The sequence below is a fragment of the Fusarium solani genome (genome assembly GCF_023522795.1).
Source record: "Fusarium solani strain SB1 chromosome Unknown bctg00000010, whole genome shotgun sequence".
Classification (NCBI taxonomy): Eukaryota; Fungi; Ascomycota; class Sordariomycetes; order Hypocreales; family Nectriaceae; genus Fusarium; species Fusarium solani.
In genome coordinates, this window is record NW_027072147.1 from 2703908 (window position 1) to 2719109 (window position 15202).

The 15202-nt window shown below is 51.2% G+C and overlaps 8 protein-coding genes across 8 annotated transcripts; 4 read left to right on the forward strand and 4 right to left on the reverse strand.

The window, feature by feature from the left end:
• Window positions 1-231: 231 nt before the first annotated feature.
• Window positions 232-1170, forward strand: MRS44_014946 (uncharacterized protein; the record flags this gene model as incomplete). The annotated part of the gene is made up of 1 exon (XM_046278865.2): window positions 232-1170. One exon carries the CDS (start codon window positions 232-234, stop codon window positions 1168-1170), a length of 939 nt encoding a protein of 312 aa, XP_046128044.2.
• A 349-nt stretch (window positions 1171-1519) lies between these two features.
• On the forward strand, window positions 1520-4013 carry MRS44_014947 (uncharacterized protein; the record flags this gene model as incomplete). The annotated part of the gene is made up of 2 exons (XM_065618608.1): window positions 1520-2548; window positions 2604-4013. 2 exons carry the CDS (start codon window positions 1520-1522, stop codon window positions 4011-4013), a joined length of 2439 nt encoding a protein of 812 aa, XP_065474680.1.
• Window positions 4014-4021: 8 nt separating this feature from the next.
• On the reverse strand, window positions 4022-5994 carry MRS44_014948 (uncharacterized protein; the record flags this gene model as incomplete). The annotated part of the gene is made up of 2 exons (XM_065618609.1): window positions 4022-5698; window positions 5749-5994. The coding sequence occupies 2 exons, from the start codon at window positions 5992-5994 to the stop codon at window positions 4022-4024; spliced, it is 1923 nt and encodes a 640-aa protein (XP_065474681.1).
• Window positions 5995-6459: 465 nt separating this feature from the next.
• On the forward strand, window positions 6460-7841 carry MRS44_014949 (uncharacterized protein; the record flags this gene model as incomplete). Its single annotated transcript, XM_065618610.1, has 3 exons — window positions 6460-6568; window positions 6753-6982; window positions 7077-7841. The coding sequence occupies 3 exons, from the start codon at window positions 6460-6462 to the stop codon at window positions 7839-7841; spliced, it is 1104 nt and encodes a 367-aa protein (XP_065474682.1).
• Window positions 7842-8247: 406 nt separating this feature from the next.
• On the reverse strand, window positions 8248-9684 carry MRS44_014950 (uncharacterized protein; the record flags this gene model as incomplete). The annotated part of the gene is made up of 5 exons (XM_046271391.2): window positions 8248-8295; window positions 8345-8618; window positions 8671-8987; window positions 9046-9612; window positions 9664-9684. 5 exons carry the CDS (start codon window positions 9682-9684, stop codon window positions 8248-8250), a joined length of 1227 nt encoding a protein of 408 aa, XP_046128046.2.
• Window positions 9685-10611: 927 nt separating this feature from the next.
• MRS44_014951 (uncharacterized protein) lies at window positions 10612-12444 on the forward strand (the record flags this gene model as incomplete). The annotated part of the gene is made up of 4 exons (XM_046278866.2): window positions 10612-10767; window positions 10827-11929; window positions 11990-12133; window positions 12192-12444. The coding sequence occupies 4 exons, from the start codon at window positions 10612-10614 to the stop codon at window positions 12442-12444; spliced, it is 1656 nt and encodes a 551-aa protein (XP_046128047.2).
• A 351-nt stretch (window positions 12445-12795) lies between these two features.
• On the reverse strand, window positions 12796-13817 carry MRS44_014952 (uncharacterized protein; the record flags this gene model as incomplete). Its single annotated transcript, XM_065618611.1, has 4 exons — window positions 12796-13011; window positions 13123-13522; window positions 13576-13648; window positions 13706-13817. 4 exons carry the CDS (start codon window positions 13815-13817, stop codon window positions 12796-12798), a joined length of 801 nt encoding a protein of 266 aa, XP_065474683.1.
• A 345-nt stretch (window positions 13818-14162) lies between these two features.
• Window positions 14163-15152, reverse strand: MRS44_014953 (uncharacterized protein; the record flags this gene model as incomplete). Its single annotated transcript, XM_065618612.1, has 4 exons — window positions 14163-14566; window positions 14606-14833; window positions 14883-14990; window positions 15089-15152. 4 exons carry the CDS (start codon window positions 15150-15152, stop codon window positions 14163-14165), a joined length of 804 nt encoding a protein of 267 aa, XP_065474684.1.
• Window positions 15153-15202: the final 50 nt, after the last annotated feature.

Here is a 15202-nt window from a genome sequence, read left to right on the forward strand (position 1 = left end):
CCTGGAGCACGTCCAGTGTTTGATCCAAACCCCATTGCTGGCTCGTCTTTCGACTTGAACTTGTGGTGCGTGCACGGAGAGCCAGGCGAATGCGACGGGGTACACTCTGGAAGCGGCCGTCGATGTGGGGTAACATTTCCTTTCATCCTTCTTTTACTTGTCTCGCCCAAGTGCGTCCACACAGATCACGTCACGTTTTGTTCTGTCTTCTGGCTCAGCTATCCCATCAAAATGTCCGGTGTTGCCAGCGTGAAAACTGCCCTGGCGGCTCTTGAAAACAAAGCCTTCGGTGTTGCTAAGCTCTCAGCTTTGCGAGGTGGCACCTTTACGCTTCCCAAGAAGACATTTGTGTCTGGAGAGTCGGACAACGAACGATGTCAGGTCCCTTCTCTGTCTTTTCTCATCGTTCATCAATCATCTGCCGTTGGCCCTAGGCGTATTCTGTTTGACCTGGGACTAAGAAGAAATACGAAAGAGTATAGCCTGCCGATTCAGAACCACCTCCGGAACCGCCTACCGCTGCAGCCTTTGCCAGATGTGCGACAGAGCTTGCTCGACGCCGGCCTTTCCTGCCAAGACATTGACGAGGTCATCCTTAGCCATGTTCACTGGGACCACATTGGCACACCCTCCGACTTCCCCCAGGCACAGTTCTCGGTTGGAGCAGGATCCCTTGATGTGCTCAAGAATGGCCTAAATGGGCACATGTCCCATTCTCAATTTCAAGCCGACCTATTCGACAATCTCAGCGTGCGTGAGTTTCCCCCGCCAACCCGATGTTCAGACGGTTGGCAGGAAGCCGGCGGATTACACATTCGTGGTCTGGCTGACGACGGTTCGATTTATATCGTCGACTGTCCAGGCCATCTCACTGGACACATTGGCCTGCTGGTACGAAAAGGAATTCAACAATGGGTGTTGTTGATCGGAGACGCCTGCCACGATGAGAGATTGCTTCGTGGAGACATGTCCATCGCGGAATGGACCGACGCCAATGGCCAGATATGCTGTATACACATGGACAAAAAGCTAGCAACTAAGACTCTGGCAAAGTTCTCGCTCTGGAAGCAGGCGTCAGAGCAGTGTAGCTTTGACTTGCAGATCATTTTTGCCCACGATGCTACCTGGGCACAAAATAACCAAGGGGCATTTTACCCTGGAACTCTGTAGTTGCCATGATTATTCCAACTAGCAATTTCTGCTGTTCGCTGTCATAGATGGCCATCTCGAGAAAAAATGACTCCCGTCTTCTTATCCGTGACTGGAAACCATGCATTGAGACTTACCTCAGGCACTCAGACCCACTGGGCGCGCTTAACAGCGCGACGCCTTCCCTAAAGGGGTAATGGCTCCCAGAGGGCCTGAGCCCACAACTGTAAATTTGTATGGAATAATGCTTCGTCACCGTGACTACATCTACATCACTGCGTATTATTGAGAACGTGACACGCCGCCTGTTGAAGCCGTCAATTCGCCTTCACGACGCCGCGACAAGTTAGTTCTTGACATGGATATCGACATGGATATCGACATAGAGCCGCCCACGTCACCTCTTTCCTCCCTCCCGGCGATGAGCAGTCCGCCTGCCTTCGTCGAACCCAATACATCTGCCCGACAGTCTGCACGTAGCAATGACGAAAAGCTGGAGCTGGCTATCAAATATATGCGAGATGACCTATACTTCAGCATTGGCGATTTTGTCAAAGCACTGTCGACAGCTAAAGGCGCAGCCAGTGGCAAGAGAAGAGCTGCATTTTCTAAGGCGGCATATGAGGATCCGGCGGTCTTGAAGATATATATGGGAGACAATGACTCGGCGGACGATAGCCAGGTATGTGCCCGCTATCGCCTCATCTCTCACCTTGATGTCGGGCGTGTCAACTTGCGGCGGGAGGTGAAGAAGCTATGCGAGATGCCACCCTTTCGAGCAACACAGCAAGCAGAAGCCGGCGCCTTCACACGACTGAACATGGGCAAAGTCATCAAGGCTGCAGATGATAGTTGTCCGTTACTCATGAGCATTCTCCGTCCCGCAATGTTGCCATGGCATGTCAATTCGGCTGGCAATGAAGAGCAGTATAGCCCACAACAAGGATGTCTCATCACTATACTGGCAGTGATGTGCCGCTCAATGCATCTGAAAGAGGCATCAGGTTTCCAGTTACAAATGGGTCTATATCTACACTCCAAAGGTGTCAAAAGAAGACAACTGGAAGCTCTGTGCCGGCTTGGGCTCTGCAGCTCTTACCAGACGGTTTTGCGCGCCGTAAAGAGACAGTCAGATGTAGCCGCCGGAGAAGTGACCTCGAGAGGACAGCAGCCAACAGTCGTCACTGCATACGACAACTTCGAGCAGATGGAACATGTCAAGGAGCAGCGAGTTGACAATGAAGACTCGTTTCGATCAGTAACTACTGGTCAGCTTATTTCTGGCATCGAAATGCCAGAAGGTGGACTGAAGCAGAGCATGCTGAACCAGTCGATAAAGCTGAGACTGACGGATATCATCTGCGCACCGGGAAATGAGAGAGATGCCATGGAATTGGAGGTAAGAATCCAGTTGCCTGTATTCTGTTCAAGTGGCTGATACCATAAAGTCATAGGCTTCCCGATATCTTGTCTATGACGCTATAAAAAGTGCATTTCCGGATTGCATTGCCATGTCGAATCCTCCTTCAATGCCAGCGATTGATATCCTAGCAAGACAGAAGACGAGTCATGCCTCTCTAGGGCCTATTCCACACGACGAGAGCACAAACGTGGGCAACCTGAATGTTCTAGCGAACATCTTCGAAGAGCAATACAAGCTGCCAGAAGACGTATTCCAGGAGCGGCTTTTCCTCATTTATGGCGACCAGAAGACGACTCAACGAATCAGAACAGTCAAGTCGCGTCGATCCAGATCTGCCCGGGCCGTCGACGGCTTGCGATGGGCACTACCGGTGCCAGCTCTCTTTCATTTGAGAATGAACTACCTCTACATGTTGAGCCGAGTGCACTTCGGTGCAGCAGGTGACGGCAGCAAAGCAACACTCTATTATGCCGCAAATCTCTGGATCCGCAAGGGCATACAGAAGAAGAAAGCGGACTTTTACTCGCTGGAGCAGCTCGTCATCCACAGTTTTCAAGCCAGAATCTGTGCCATCATGTGGTCAACCCTTGCAGCGCTTGACCTTGGCCGTACGGAGTCAGATATCAGGAATATCCTCAGAAGCTATGATACAGTACAAATTAACGAGCTCGTGGATAAAATTGTCGAGTCTTACATCTTCGACGCGCGATACACTAAAAATCTAGAGGTCAGGAATCACATACTCTTCCTCCAGCAGTCTCAGAACTACCTGACTATGAAACATGCTATCAAGCATGCTGACCTTGGTTTGCTTCTGCGTTCCATCCGACGAAGTGCAGTCTATTTTCATGGATCCGGCCAGCACAAGTACGCATATGAAATGCTCTATTTCTTGCGTCTGACCACCACGGAAGCTGCGTCGCCAGAGCTTCAGAGAGCCATAATGGCAAATAGTCTTGTGAACACGGTTGGCGCAGATGACAGCTGGTATGAGACCGATAGACTGGTTGAGTTCCACAACGGCACGTTGAAAACGATATTTAAGGACCGCCGTGGTTCGGCCATCACCGTCAAATATCTCATAGAGAACTGTGCCCTGAACACCGAGTTTTTCAGGTCTCTGGCAGAGAATATGGAGTCTTTCCTGGACATGGGCCACAACGGCAAACATCCAGACAAGAGTGTTGCTCGTGACATCATCATCATGGCAGAAGCACTAACAGACAGTGGCTCCATTTCTGGCACGCAGCGCAGGCCAGTCAATCATGAAGCTATAGATTTGTTTGATGCTGCAGCTCCGAGGTTGGCTGGTCCAGCACTGGGCAAATTCAACCAGAAGGAGTGCATGGCTACGCAGACTGTCACGGCAGACGACTTTGACGCCGAGGAAGAAGCATTCGATGAAGCCGATCAGTTCTTTGATGGGTATGGGGATCCGTGACGCGTATTCTACGATCTGAAGACTTTCATCCTCTTCTGCTGTCTGTTCATCCATTCCTGGTTGTTGCCATCAATCTCAGCCAGACGACGACGCCTTGGTGGATATCTTGCGTTCTTCGCAGCGACAGCTTCAGAACACGTTTTCTTCATCAATTCTACAACTGAAACTGCGTGCACCTCCCACTCCGACCAACGGGAACAAACCAGCAACCCTAGAGTGTCGACAGAGTCTACCGAAGATGCTGCTTGTGATAGTTGGCGTACCGCTGGCATTGGCATGATCCAGTCTTCCTTCTCCCTTGAGTCCGTTGAGGATAACAAGGTCCTAGCAGTCTCTTTCCTCCACTTCAGAAGAGCAACTCTCACAGCATCGACAATATGTTTCTGCGACATCAGAATCTTCGGCTGCTGAAAGGTCACTGTACCCTGGGAGACTGTCTTGTCACCTCGACAGAGAGAGCAGCATGACGATGCCCCGACCGGGTGCAAATATGAGGTTGCATCTTCACCGAAGAAGGTGAGGATGCTCTTTCGAATACAGCTCTGATTATTGATTACGCCCAGCAGCTCTTGAGAGAGCCGGCTCTTCGGCGTATTCGGCTGCAGAGGCCCTTGAACTTCATTTCTGGGTATGGATGATGCTGCAGTGCACCACGGCTCCACGAACCAGATAAACTCCCCTCTGATGTCAGCCCCTCTAGCAGCTCGACCGGCCCGCTGCCATAGGGAGCAGAGTGTGGCTGGTTGCTTCCACTGAACGACAAGTCTGATGTCAGGATTATTGATGCCCATACCCATGGCATCTGTAGCCAAGATAATGCGGTGTCTTGAGCTATCTTGGGCTCTTTGACAGTCAGGCTTCACAAATTCCTGCGAGATTGAGGTCTTATCAAAGTCTGCAAGCTCTGAGTGATATGCCTGGATTGCATTCCTTGCTGCCGTCTTGGAACAACCGGCCCTCATCAAAGCTGCCGTCAACAGAGCTCCTGCCGCCTCCAGCTCTGCAATGGAGTCAAAATACACCACAGTTTTGCAGATCTTCATGCAGCACTGCCTGCTGTTGAATCCGTGGCCGAGCTGACCGTTCGACGGCTCCCTGATACCGAGAGAGATCAACCGTGCTGCACCCTGAATGTCACCAAGAGCAAGAGCAGCACGAGCCTGGTTCGAGCTATACTCTACAACTGCATCCTTCACAGCCTGCTCTACCGGCTTGATCAGGAACTCAAGATCTTTGAAAGTGGCAGGAGGATGCTCTACCTGCTTCAACGAAATAAAAATATCAGGGCGATCAACAGAGCTACGCTGGATGTAGACGTTTGCGTCAAATCCACACAACTCACGCACCTTGGCCAAGGTTTGAGGATCCAGAGTTGCAGAGCATGCTAACCACGGCACAGTGCCAGGAATGAGGCTCCTCAGCACAACCAGCTGGCTGTAATGCTTCCTGAATGACTCACCCCATTCCCACACAACATGTGCCTCATCTATGGCTACAAGTACAAGCTTGCTTCGAAATGTTGGATCGTTGAGAATGGCTTTGAATCTTGCAGACAGTACAATCTCAGGACCGACGAGGACGTGAGTATAGTCGCCTCTCTTGATACTGTCAAGCAACGTTTTTGAGTTTGTGCCTGCATTCAGGATGCATGGCTTGCAGCCTGTAATGCGAGATATTGCGGCAGCCTACATAAATGATATGAGCAGCTTCCTGTGGCAGATGGCATGTCACTGACCTGGTCTTCTTGCAGAAGCATCAACGGCATGATCATGATGCAGATCCCTCCAGTCAGTGCTGGCACAGCCTGAAAGACAACGCTCTTGCCCCATCCAGTGGGTGCAATCAAAATCAAGTCATCCTTTTCGACTACAAGCCTGCGAATTGCCTGGACCTGACCCGCGCGGGGTCTGAATCCCACGATGCACTCAATTTTGGAACTCAACTGCACGTCATCCATGTGTTTGGCAGCAGTTTCCAACATCCTGCAATACACAAGATTTCCAGCACCATCAATACGTGAATGTCGACTCGAACAAGGTTGGAAGGAGGAATGAAACGCATGCGCTCGTTGTCGGCTGACTTCTAGTCTTTCAGTCAGCATTGGTGTCAATCAAACCAACGCGGATGGGGGGACATTGGAATGAAGCTTACCAGAAGGATGATCTGGATCTCGTGATCACATGTCTAGTGGGAGTCGTCCTCGCAAGGAAATTGAGGTACCAACGGGTCGTGGTCGCTTGGTGATGCTGGAGATTTGGCGAGGCGACTGCCCTAGACGGCCACCACTCAACAACAACGCCTCGCGAGGGAAAAAAAAAATCCGATCAATGGATATTTGGGGCTTGTGGGGTCCTCCTAATATATTTATCTTATTGATTTGTGTTGAATTGAGGCCTTTATGACGTGGTGTAATTGGTAGGGTTGGGGGTCGACCCAGCGAAACATTATGATTACCGCAAAATTGTATGGGAGCGAAGCATCATCCCACCCAACTGCCAAGTTTTGGTCTCAGGCCCTCTCACAAGAACCACGTGATCCGCGCGTCTGTTCGCTTAGTGAGTGGGTCTGAGTGCCTGAGGTAACATTGAGACCCCATTCACCTGGCCGCGGGGGTAAATTACCCCACAACCTCCCCTCCACGCCGCGTACCAAGCCCCCCACAAAGCTCCTGCTCCCATCTTGTCTCGACCACATGCTTCGAAAAATCTCCACTTGATTCATTATACGACTTCAAACAAGGTCCTGCTGGCACACGCAACGATCCAAAGATGACAGAATCACTCAAGCTCGGTTTCGTAGGCCTCGGGGCCATGGGTCTTCCGATGGCCTCAAATCTCATCTCCAAGGTTCCTGCAGACTCGACTCTTTTTGTTTACGACATTCTTGAGGCTTCCATGAACAAATTGGCACGGAAGCACCCCGAATCAGTTGTACTTTGCCGCTCTCCGAGAGAGGTGGCTCAAAAAGCTGTAAGTCGCTCCGTGACATTCCTCTCAGAACCTGGGCAGATCAGCCAGGTTGTCATCCTCTGCAGTGGTCCAAGACTCATGGAAATATTGATAGGAAATCATCTTCACCATGCTTCCAGAAGGATCTCATGTTCGTGCTGTATACCTGGACCCCACGACTGGAATCCTACACCCTGACCTGTCTGCCCGCCTGCTTGTCGACTGCTCCACCATCGACACCAAAACTTCACTGGATGTGGCCAATGAAGTTCAAAGCCAAAGGTCCAAACCTGTCTTTTACGATGCTCCCGTATCGGGAGGGACTTTAGGTGCGGAAGCTGCCTCGCTGACCATCATGGTCGGGTGTGCCGACGATGGCTCGGATGAACAGTTTCCCCTACTTAATGGGTTGCTGAGTCTGATGGGAAAGACAGTCATCGCTTGTGGTGGACTAGGAATGGGCCTTACAGCGAAGCTTTGCAATAACTACTGTTCTGGTTTAATCTCTCTTGCTACTGCCGAGGCCTTTAATATCGGCATGCGGTCAGGCATGGATCCGCGGGTGCTGGCACGCATCTTTGCCACCAGCACTGCGCAGAGCACCATTTGCGACAAATGGAACCCGGTACCTAACATTTGCCCCGATGCTCCTTCGAGTAAGGGGTACGCTGGGGGGTTTAAGGTCCAGTTGATGGCCAAAGACTTTGGTCTGGCTGTTGCAGCCGCCAACGGGGTCGGCGCAAAGATGCTACTCGGCGACGCGGGGCTGGAGGCGTACAGGGGAGCCAGCCAGGACGAAAGCTGCAAAGATTTGGACTCGCGGGTCTTGTTTAGATATATTGGGGGCCACGAGGACTGGAATGAGAGGTCGTCGTCGTGAAAGGAATAGAGAATCAGGCTCAATAACTACCCTACACCCAAAATCGAAACATCCGGTTCTCTCATCTGGGGTATTCGCCATTCTTAACTAAGCTAGAGTCTCAAATGATGATCACCTGGGCTTAAATACGAATGATGAGCCAACTCAACGAGACAGGATGTGAAAGTGTCAACGGAGATCCTTGCAGCAACAGGTGATTTACTCCCTCGCACCATCAGATACCGTATTTTGCGATTGGAAAATCAAGACTCTTGAAACCGTCTTCAGCAAGTGTTGCCAAGGATGCTCTGTTATCACTAGAATATATATGGGCTACAGTAATGAAAACCCCAGGGGACTTGGACATCACCCCATCATTATGCCGGCCTCTAACCACCCCACCCATAGGCCTTGCATACATCCAACCTCATCGCGTGTAGTGTTGAGTAAAGTCGTAGTTGAGTTGATGGGCGCTCTTTTATCAAGTTAGCTTTGCGGTGCTTGTAGTTACAGGTTCCACTTACCTGAAGCATTTCTGAAGCGAGTTTGGGGTCGGTCGCAGCTTTCTTGCACATCTGAAGAAACTCGTCCGTCTCTAAAACCTTGTCCGGGTGCACGCTGAACATGCGTCTAAGGTTGGAGCTGGAGATGGGGTCTACAATCTCTTGGTACTTCTTGCGGCGGATGTCGCTATAGATGTCCAGAATGGACGGATCCGCTTGGTTAGTATAGATTCCTACTAGACACTCGTACACTCCGGCCACATCCACGATACCACCAGTCAACCCCAAGCCGCCGCTGATGTGACATTAGTGGAAGAGGTTATTCCTAGAAATGGAGCCAAACTCACAAAGGGTTGCACAGGTGGGCTGCATCGGCAGCGAGGATGAATCGGCCGACCCGGAGCTTCTCTGCTAGCCGCTGATGCACTTTGTAAGGGCTGATGTTGACCAGCTTGTACTGGCTCGGATCTGGATGACCTGGAAGCATAGTTCGGAACTTTTCAGCTTGTCTCTCCTTCAGCACGTCATGGCTTAGACCGGGTGTCTCTCCATATGTCACGCGCCACATGCCATCCTTGGTAATCTTGGCAGCCATGTACCAGTGTTCCGGGTCGATGATGAAGTTGGAATCACAAAAGCCAAACTTTTCAAAGTTGTAATACACCTGGAATGGGACGTGAGTTAATGGCTTTAGCCCACCTTGACACCAGACTCAGACTCACGTTGGTAGCGACGATTTGCTCATCCCATGTTCTACCTGGAAACTTCCAGTCTCCAAACAGCGAGCGCCGTACAATGCTGTTGGCGCCGTCACAGCCGATGACGTAGTCAGCATGGAGTCGAGACTTCTCATCTTTGGTTTGGTCGACCGTGTCGACCCAGGCCTTTGACTCGTCCTGGCCAATGTCCACCACTTTGCGATTGAATAGATACTGGAGCTTAGGCAGAGCCTTGGCATGGTCGTACAAGACCTCGGCGAGTTGGCTCAACGGCAGGGCGACCATTCGGTCAGAACTGTCCTTCTGAGTCTCATGGTCGAGGCCAGCGATGTACGACCCGTCCAGGCGCCGCCACGCCACTGTGTCGACGATGAAGCCCTTCGAGCGAACCTCGTCGCCAACACCAGCAGAGTTCAAAATTTTCATGGCTGGAGGGCCGTAATGGGTGGCTCGAGGCCTGTCATCAAGCTTCTCGGCTTGCTCAACAATTGTGACAGAGATGTCTTGCTTGGCTAGCATCAGGCCGAGAAGCTGACCGGCCGGACCAGCGCCGACAACCAAGACTTGGGTCTTGTCGCCAGAGTCAGCCTACGTTGGGAGTCAAGGGGAGTGGGAGCTTACCTTGTCTATGGTAACCGCCATCTTCTCTACCCCGAAGTTCAGATAATAGTGGATGAGTGAAGATGTGAATATTGAGTATGAGTGCAACTGGATGGGCTTGGTGCTGGGAGCATTTCTGGTTAGTTGACATGTTTTATATCAACCACGGCACGACACGGCCTAATATTGGCCTTGTACTCCTCAAATGCCCCGCAAGAGGCTTCCTGGTGACATTTGACTCCGCTATCTCAAAAATGCTGGGCAAGTCTAATAGCTGGAGTAAAGGCCCCGCACGTAAACAGAGAGTAGGCAAAACAGGCCAAGCATTGCCAGACAGCTCTTCGGCAGGCTATCCATTAGATCAGTGTTTATATGAACGGCTGGGATTTAACTGTAACAAAGAATATAATATTAGTAGATTTAAGATTAAGATTCCCGAGACAGCTCTGATTAAATTTATAGTGGTGATTAGGCCAGGTCTCGAGGCAATGCCATTATTCTGCTAGGTCCTCCTAGTGAAACATCTTAACGTTTTACCGTCCCATTATATCTGACTGTAAAGATCAATTCTTTGTTGCTAGTCGTGAAGGTCTCGATGCTGTGTCGGTAGCTTGAAGTCGATGTCGCGGCGCAGTCGCCGTTGGTACAGTTGTATTACGAGCCAAGACCCATGTCCAATTGTACCCCCACATTGATAAGCCGTCCGTCCAGAGCCGCCGGCTACCCCATTTTCCCGGCCATGTTGAATGTTACTCTCTAGCGGGGATGCATATTGTGGAGGAGCCTACCTGACCTCCATGGGGTAAATGATGGGGTGCTTGAACCGGCACCTTCAGACCAACGTGTTATGTGAAGAAAAAGAGTCCTTTAGCCTTTGCAGAGACAAAAGGATGACTTGAACAACTTCTTCTCCCCGGCATCACAGTGGCCTTCATCCCCCATCATCACCACTCGAATCCGTCCTGAAACATGAAGTTAATCAACCACCAAGACGTCGTACATCTCGTGCGTCTGCAGACGCAGCGATTCAGAGCCCTGAATGGAGGCGCTCTTGTTCCCGTCGCCGTGGTTCTTCTCCTAGTGCTTGCTGGCGTTTACATCTCTCTTGTTCCAAACTCCATCACAGTTAGTGACCATCAAACTTGGTTCAGGCTTTGATCTTGCTAACCTTGCCCCTTCCACAGGACCCTCGCCGGCGAAAGCTACCCCGAGGGCCTCCCGGCTGGCCTCTGATAGGCAACCTCTTTGATCTCTCCGACTCGGAGCAGGTGCGCAACAAGGTCCGCGAGTGGCATCGCAAATACGGCGACGTTTTCTACACCAAGATCGGCGCGACCGACTACATTTGGTTATCTTCTCCAAAGGCTGTCAAGGATTTGATGGACAAGAAGTCGGCCATCTACTCCTCGCGACCCCATCTCCCCCTTGCCCAGAATATCGCCAGCGGAAAGTCACGCCAGCTGTTCATGGCTTACGGGCCTGAATGGAGAAGCCTTCGCAAGCATAGCCATGCCCTTTTGAACCTGAATGCTTCCAAGAAGTACAGACCTGTGCAGAACCTCGAGTCTAAGGTAGTCCTGCACGACCTCTTGACTCGGCCTGATCAGTTCTACACCATCAACCGCCGGTACTCCACCTCGGTCATCATGCTCGTCGCCTACGGATACCGTGTGCCAAGTTTTGAGGATCCCTTGATCACAAAAATCTTCAGTGTCCTCGAGAATCTCTCCATCATGATGGCGCCTGGAGCCTTTGCAGTTGAGACCCTTCCTGGCTTGGCCAAACTGCCCCAGTTCTTGTTTGGCAACTGGCGATCTTGGGGAGAAAAGGCCTTTGCCCACGACAGCAAAATCTACCTCGAGCTTTGGGAAACCTTGAAGAGAACCACGGATGCTGGAACTGCCAGGGACAGCTTCTGCAAGGAGTTCTATCTCAACGACCCAAAGTCAAAGGGCATCGACGACCTACTTGCGGCTTACACCTGTGGTGGCTTGGTTGAGGCCGGGTCTGAAACAACCGCCACCACCATCAACAACTGGACACTTGCCATGGCTCTCTACCCAGAAGTCATGAAAAAGGGCCAGGAAGAACTCGACCGCGTGGTCGGAACAGACCGGATGCCCCAGTGGGAGGATGAAGCTGATCTGCCCTACATCCGCGCCATGATCAAGGAGACGCTGAGGTGGCGCCCAGTCAACAAGTTTGGAATGTACCATGCATCGACCGAGGATGACTGGTACGACGGCCATTTCATCCCTAAGAACTCGGTGGTGGTTCTCAACTGGTGGTAAGTTTAAGTATCAATCCTGGCCTGCATAAACAAGTCTTTCTCATAAATTGTATCAAGGGCAATCCAACGCGATCCCAGCCGTTACACCAACCCAGACACCTATGAGCCAGCACGCTATCTCAACAGTCCTCTCACAGCTGCCGAGTATATGAACTCTCAGGACCCATACGACCGAGATCACTTCTCCTATGGAGCTGGCCGGTAAGCCTACATTAGACACTTACCGCCGCTGAATAGCAAGTTCTAACCGTATTCACAGCCGCGCGTGCCCTGGCGTTCATCTGGCCGAGAAGTCACTCTTTATTGTCATTTCGAGGACGCTATGGGCCTTCAATATCGAGAAGAAGAAGAGGGCCGATGGATCAACTGTCGAGCCCTCAACAACCATGATGGCTGGCTTCCTCAGCGTTCCTGAGCCGTTCGACTGCTCTATTACCTGCCGCTCAGACAAGCACAGGCGTATCATCGAGAAGGAGTTTGAGGGTACCAAGACTGACGAACTGATTTACTAAGGATGTCCAGAGGGATATACTCTGACAGTGCGTTGGGCAAATGGGCAAGAACTTGGTAACAAGTAAATGTGTTTTGTGTGTGTGTGTGTGTGCACTGCATTATTATGGCATTTCATCCTGTATTTATCCCTTCATCTCAAACATCCCACCTGCCAGGTACCATGAACGCCCTGTGTATATATCGCTTGGGTGTCACTGTCACTTGTCCTTGACGCACTCCAAGGTTGAAACATACTGCCTGAACAGTCATTTAGGAACCAGGCACAATCATGGTCCTCTTAATCAGTCAAAGCTATACCAATCTGGTCAGGTGTATTTCTGCAGCAACTAACTGCTTAGATCCTGTGAGACTCATGGAATAAGTCTACTCTGACCCTCTCTCATATTGCTGTCCAGTTCCGAACCCAGCCACACATGCTGCGTCTCATCCAGCTTATCTTCAACTTCCGTGATGTTGCCGCCATTTATAAGAAAGCCTTTGCCATTCACTTGCGGCCGGACAATGGGCAAAAGACTAGCCTTGGCAACATCAAGCGGCGAGTTGGCCGGTAGCTCCCCCCAGACCTTCTTGATGTGGTCAGTCACCATGGCAGTCACTGTGATTGCTTGTCAGCTGGAACATGCCAGTCGAGGGAGAGAGAGTTGCTTGCCTGTCATCCATGGTGCAATCATATTTACAGTAATATTCTGCTTGGGAAGCTGAGTTCGGAGAGCACGCATAAGGCCAAGAACTCCGGCTTTGCTGGCACAGTAGGTGTACAGGGGCGGTGTGTCAAAGTAGCTTGCCACCGATCCGAACAGCACAAGCTGAGACTTGGTCTCGGGAGTCTTGCCGAAGAAGTGAATGGCAGCCTTGGTAACATACCAGGTACCAATCATATTCACATTGAGGGCCGAGATGTCTGGAGCTGGCAACTCGGATGTTGGAACGTCGGATGGGTCCTCGAGCGTTTCGATCCTGTTGATGGCGGCATTTGAGATGACCGAGTCGATGGCACCGAATGTGGAGTATGTGAGCTGGAAAAATCTGAGCAGTTCGCTCCAGATTGAGACGTCGCATTTCTCGAATAGGACGTCACTAGAGATGTTAAGAGTCAACACGTTCGCGTTGGATCGACTGAGAGTGTCTACCTGCCAAGCTCCCGCTGGAAGCTCCTCCCGCTTTCTTCATTAACATCACAGAATGCCACTTTTGCGCCATGCTCTATTGGATTAGTTAGCATTGATTAGTGTCTCGCCTCGGGGACAAGCTCATTCGTACTGTGGGCGAGGGTGACGATGGCATGACCAATACCGGTGGCACCCCCAGTGACCAAGATGACCTTGCCACGAACATTTTCTAGTTCGGCTTCATCGACGATGTAGTTGGACATTTTGTTGTCGGATTATTTGTGGATTATGGGTGAAGATTTTGATGTTAGGGCGTGTTGACTCTGTCTTTGTGACTAGCTATAGTGCTTTCTTATATGGGCCACCATGAGAGATTTACCTGTGGGGTGCTTAGCAACTCTTGGTATGGGGTAAACATATATGGGGTTAGCTGTCTTGTTTATTATTGTACCTGTGGATTCTTTTGGAACCACTGCCGAAATCACAAGGGTGAGGGTTATTGGAATGGGCTTTTTCTCATCAGATATCAATCACAGAAGGGAGCAACGCCCGTTTCAATAGAGAATATCAATCAACATGTGCCATCAGGCCTTGGGTTGGGAGAGACTCTACTCTAGTCTAAGATAAGAGGGGGCTGGTGTGTCGTCAGACAGATCAGCCGTTGCAGTCCAGTGTTGATACTTGTGTTTCTGGGACTCAACCTCATCCGCAATGGCGATGGCAAGATCCGCAGCCGAGATGCCTGTCAATCTGCCATCCAACCGATTTTCACCCTTGGGCTCGCCTTTCAGAGGGAGATTGTGAATCGTCACCTCGTAGCTGCCAGTGCGCTTCCCTGGACGGTACAGAGGGCTGGGTGACACAAACGTCCAGTTGAAAGACGTGTTTCCGTCAAAGAACATGTAGCTGGCCCTCGCGGCTTTGATAAAGTCTGAGGCCCGGTCCTGCTTCACACCGTCTTCGTATTCATCGATAGTTGCCTTTGCGGCCTTGGTCTCCTGGTCTGAAGCGCCTGCATTCCTCAGCGCAAGGCGTGCGTTCCGATACCTACGTAAACCGCCTCCCATGGGCCCCAGTCTATCCTCCATATAGCTGACATGAGCATGGCTGTCTGCAATGGCTCTGCGATAGGCCAGGAAAAAGTCTTTACTGTCGGCAACACACAAGTCGTCCTCATGAGCAATGTGGAGGCTTCCGGCACCGCCGACCATGACAAAGTAGCCAACCTTGGCCTTCTTGACGGCCAAGATGATCTTTCGAACAGCTTCGATAAAAGGAACTATCATGGTCAGTGACAACAACTGATACGGTTTCAAGAGGCGGCTCACCGTACTGCAGCGCCTGGTGTCCAGCTGTGTGGGGGCCATACTCGCTCACAACAACATCGACATCGCGCATCGCCTCTGCCAGCTGGGAATCGGTGTTGTTGTCGATGTCTACAGGCCTCGGCTCGTAGTTGGCATGGGACCCCAGCTTCTCGGGATTGCGGGATAAACCAACAACATGATGTCCTCGACTGATCAGCTCCACGCACAGATATGACCCCCGAACCCCGCTGGGCCGATGACCGCAACCCTCAAAAGCATGGGTGTGGACATGGCTGGTGAATGAATAGTTTCGAGCGGGCTGGCTGGGACAGGGGCAATCG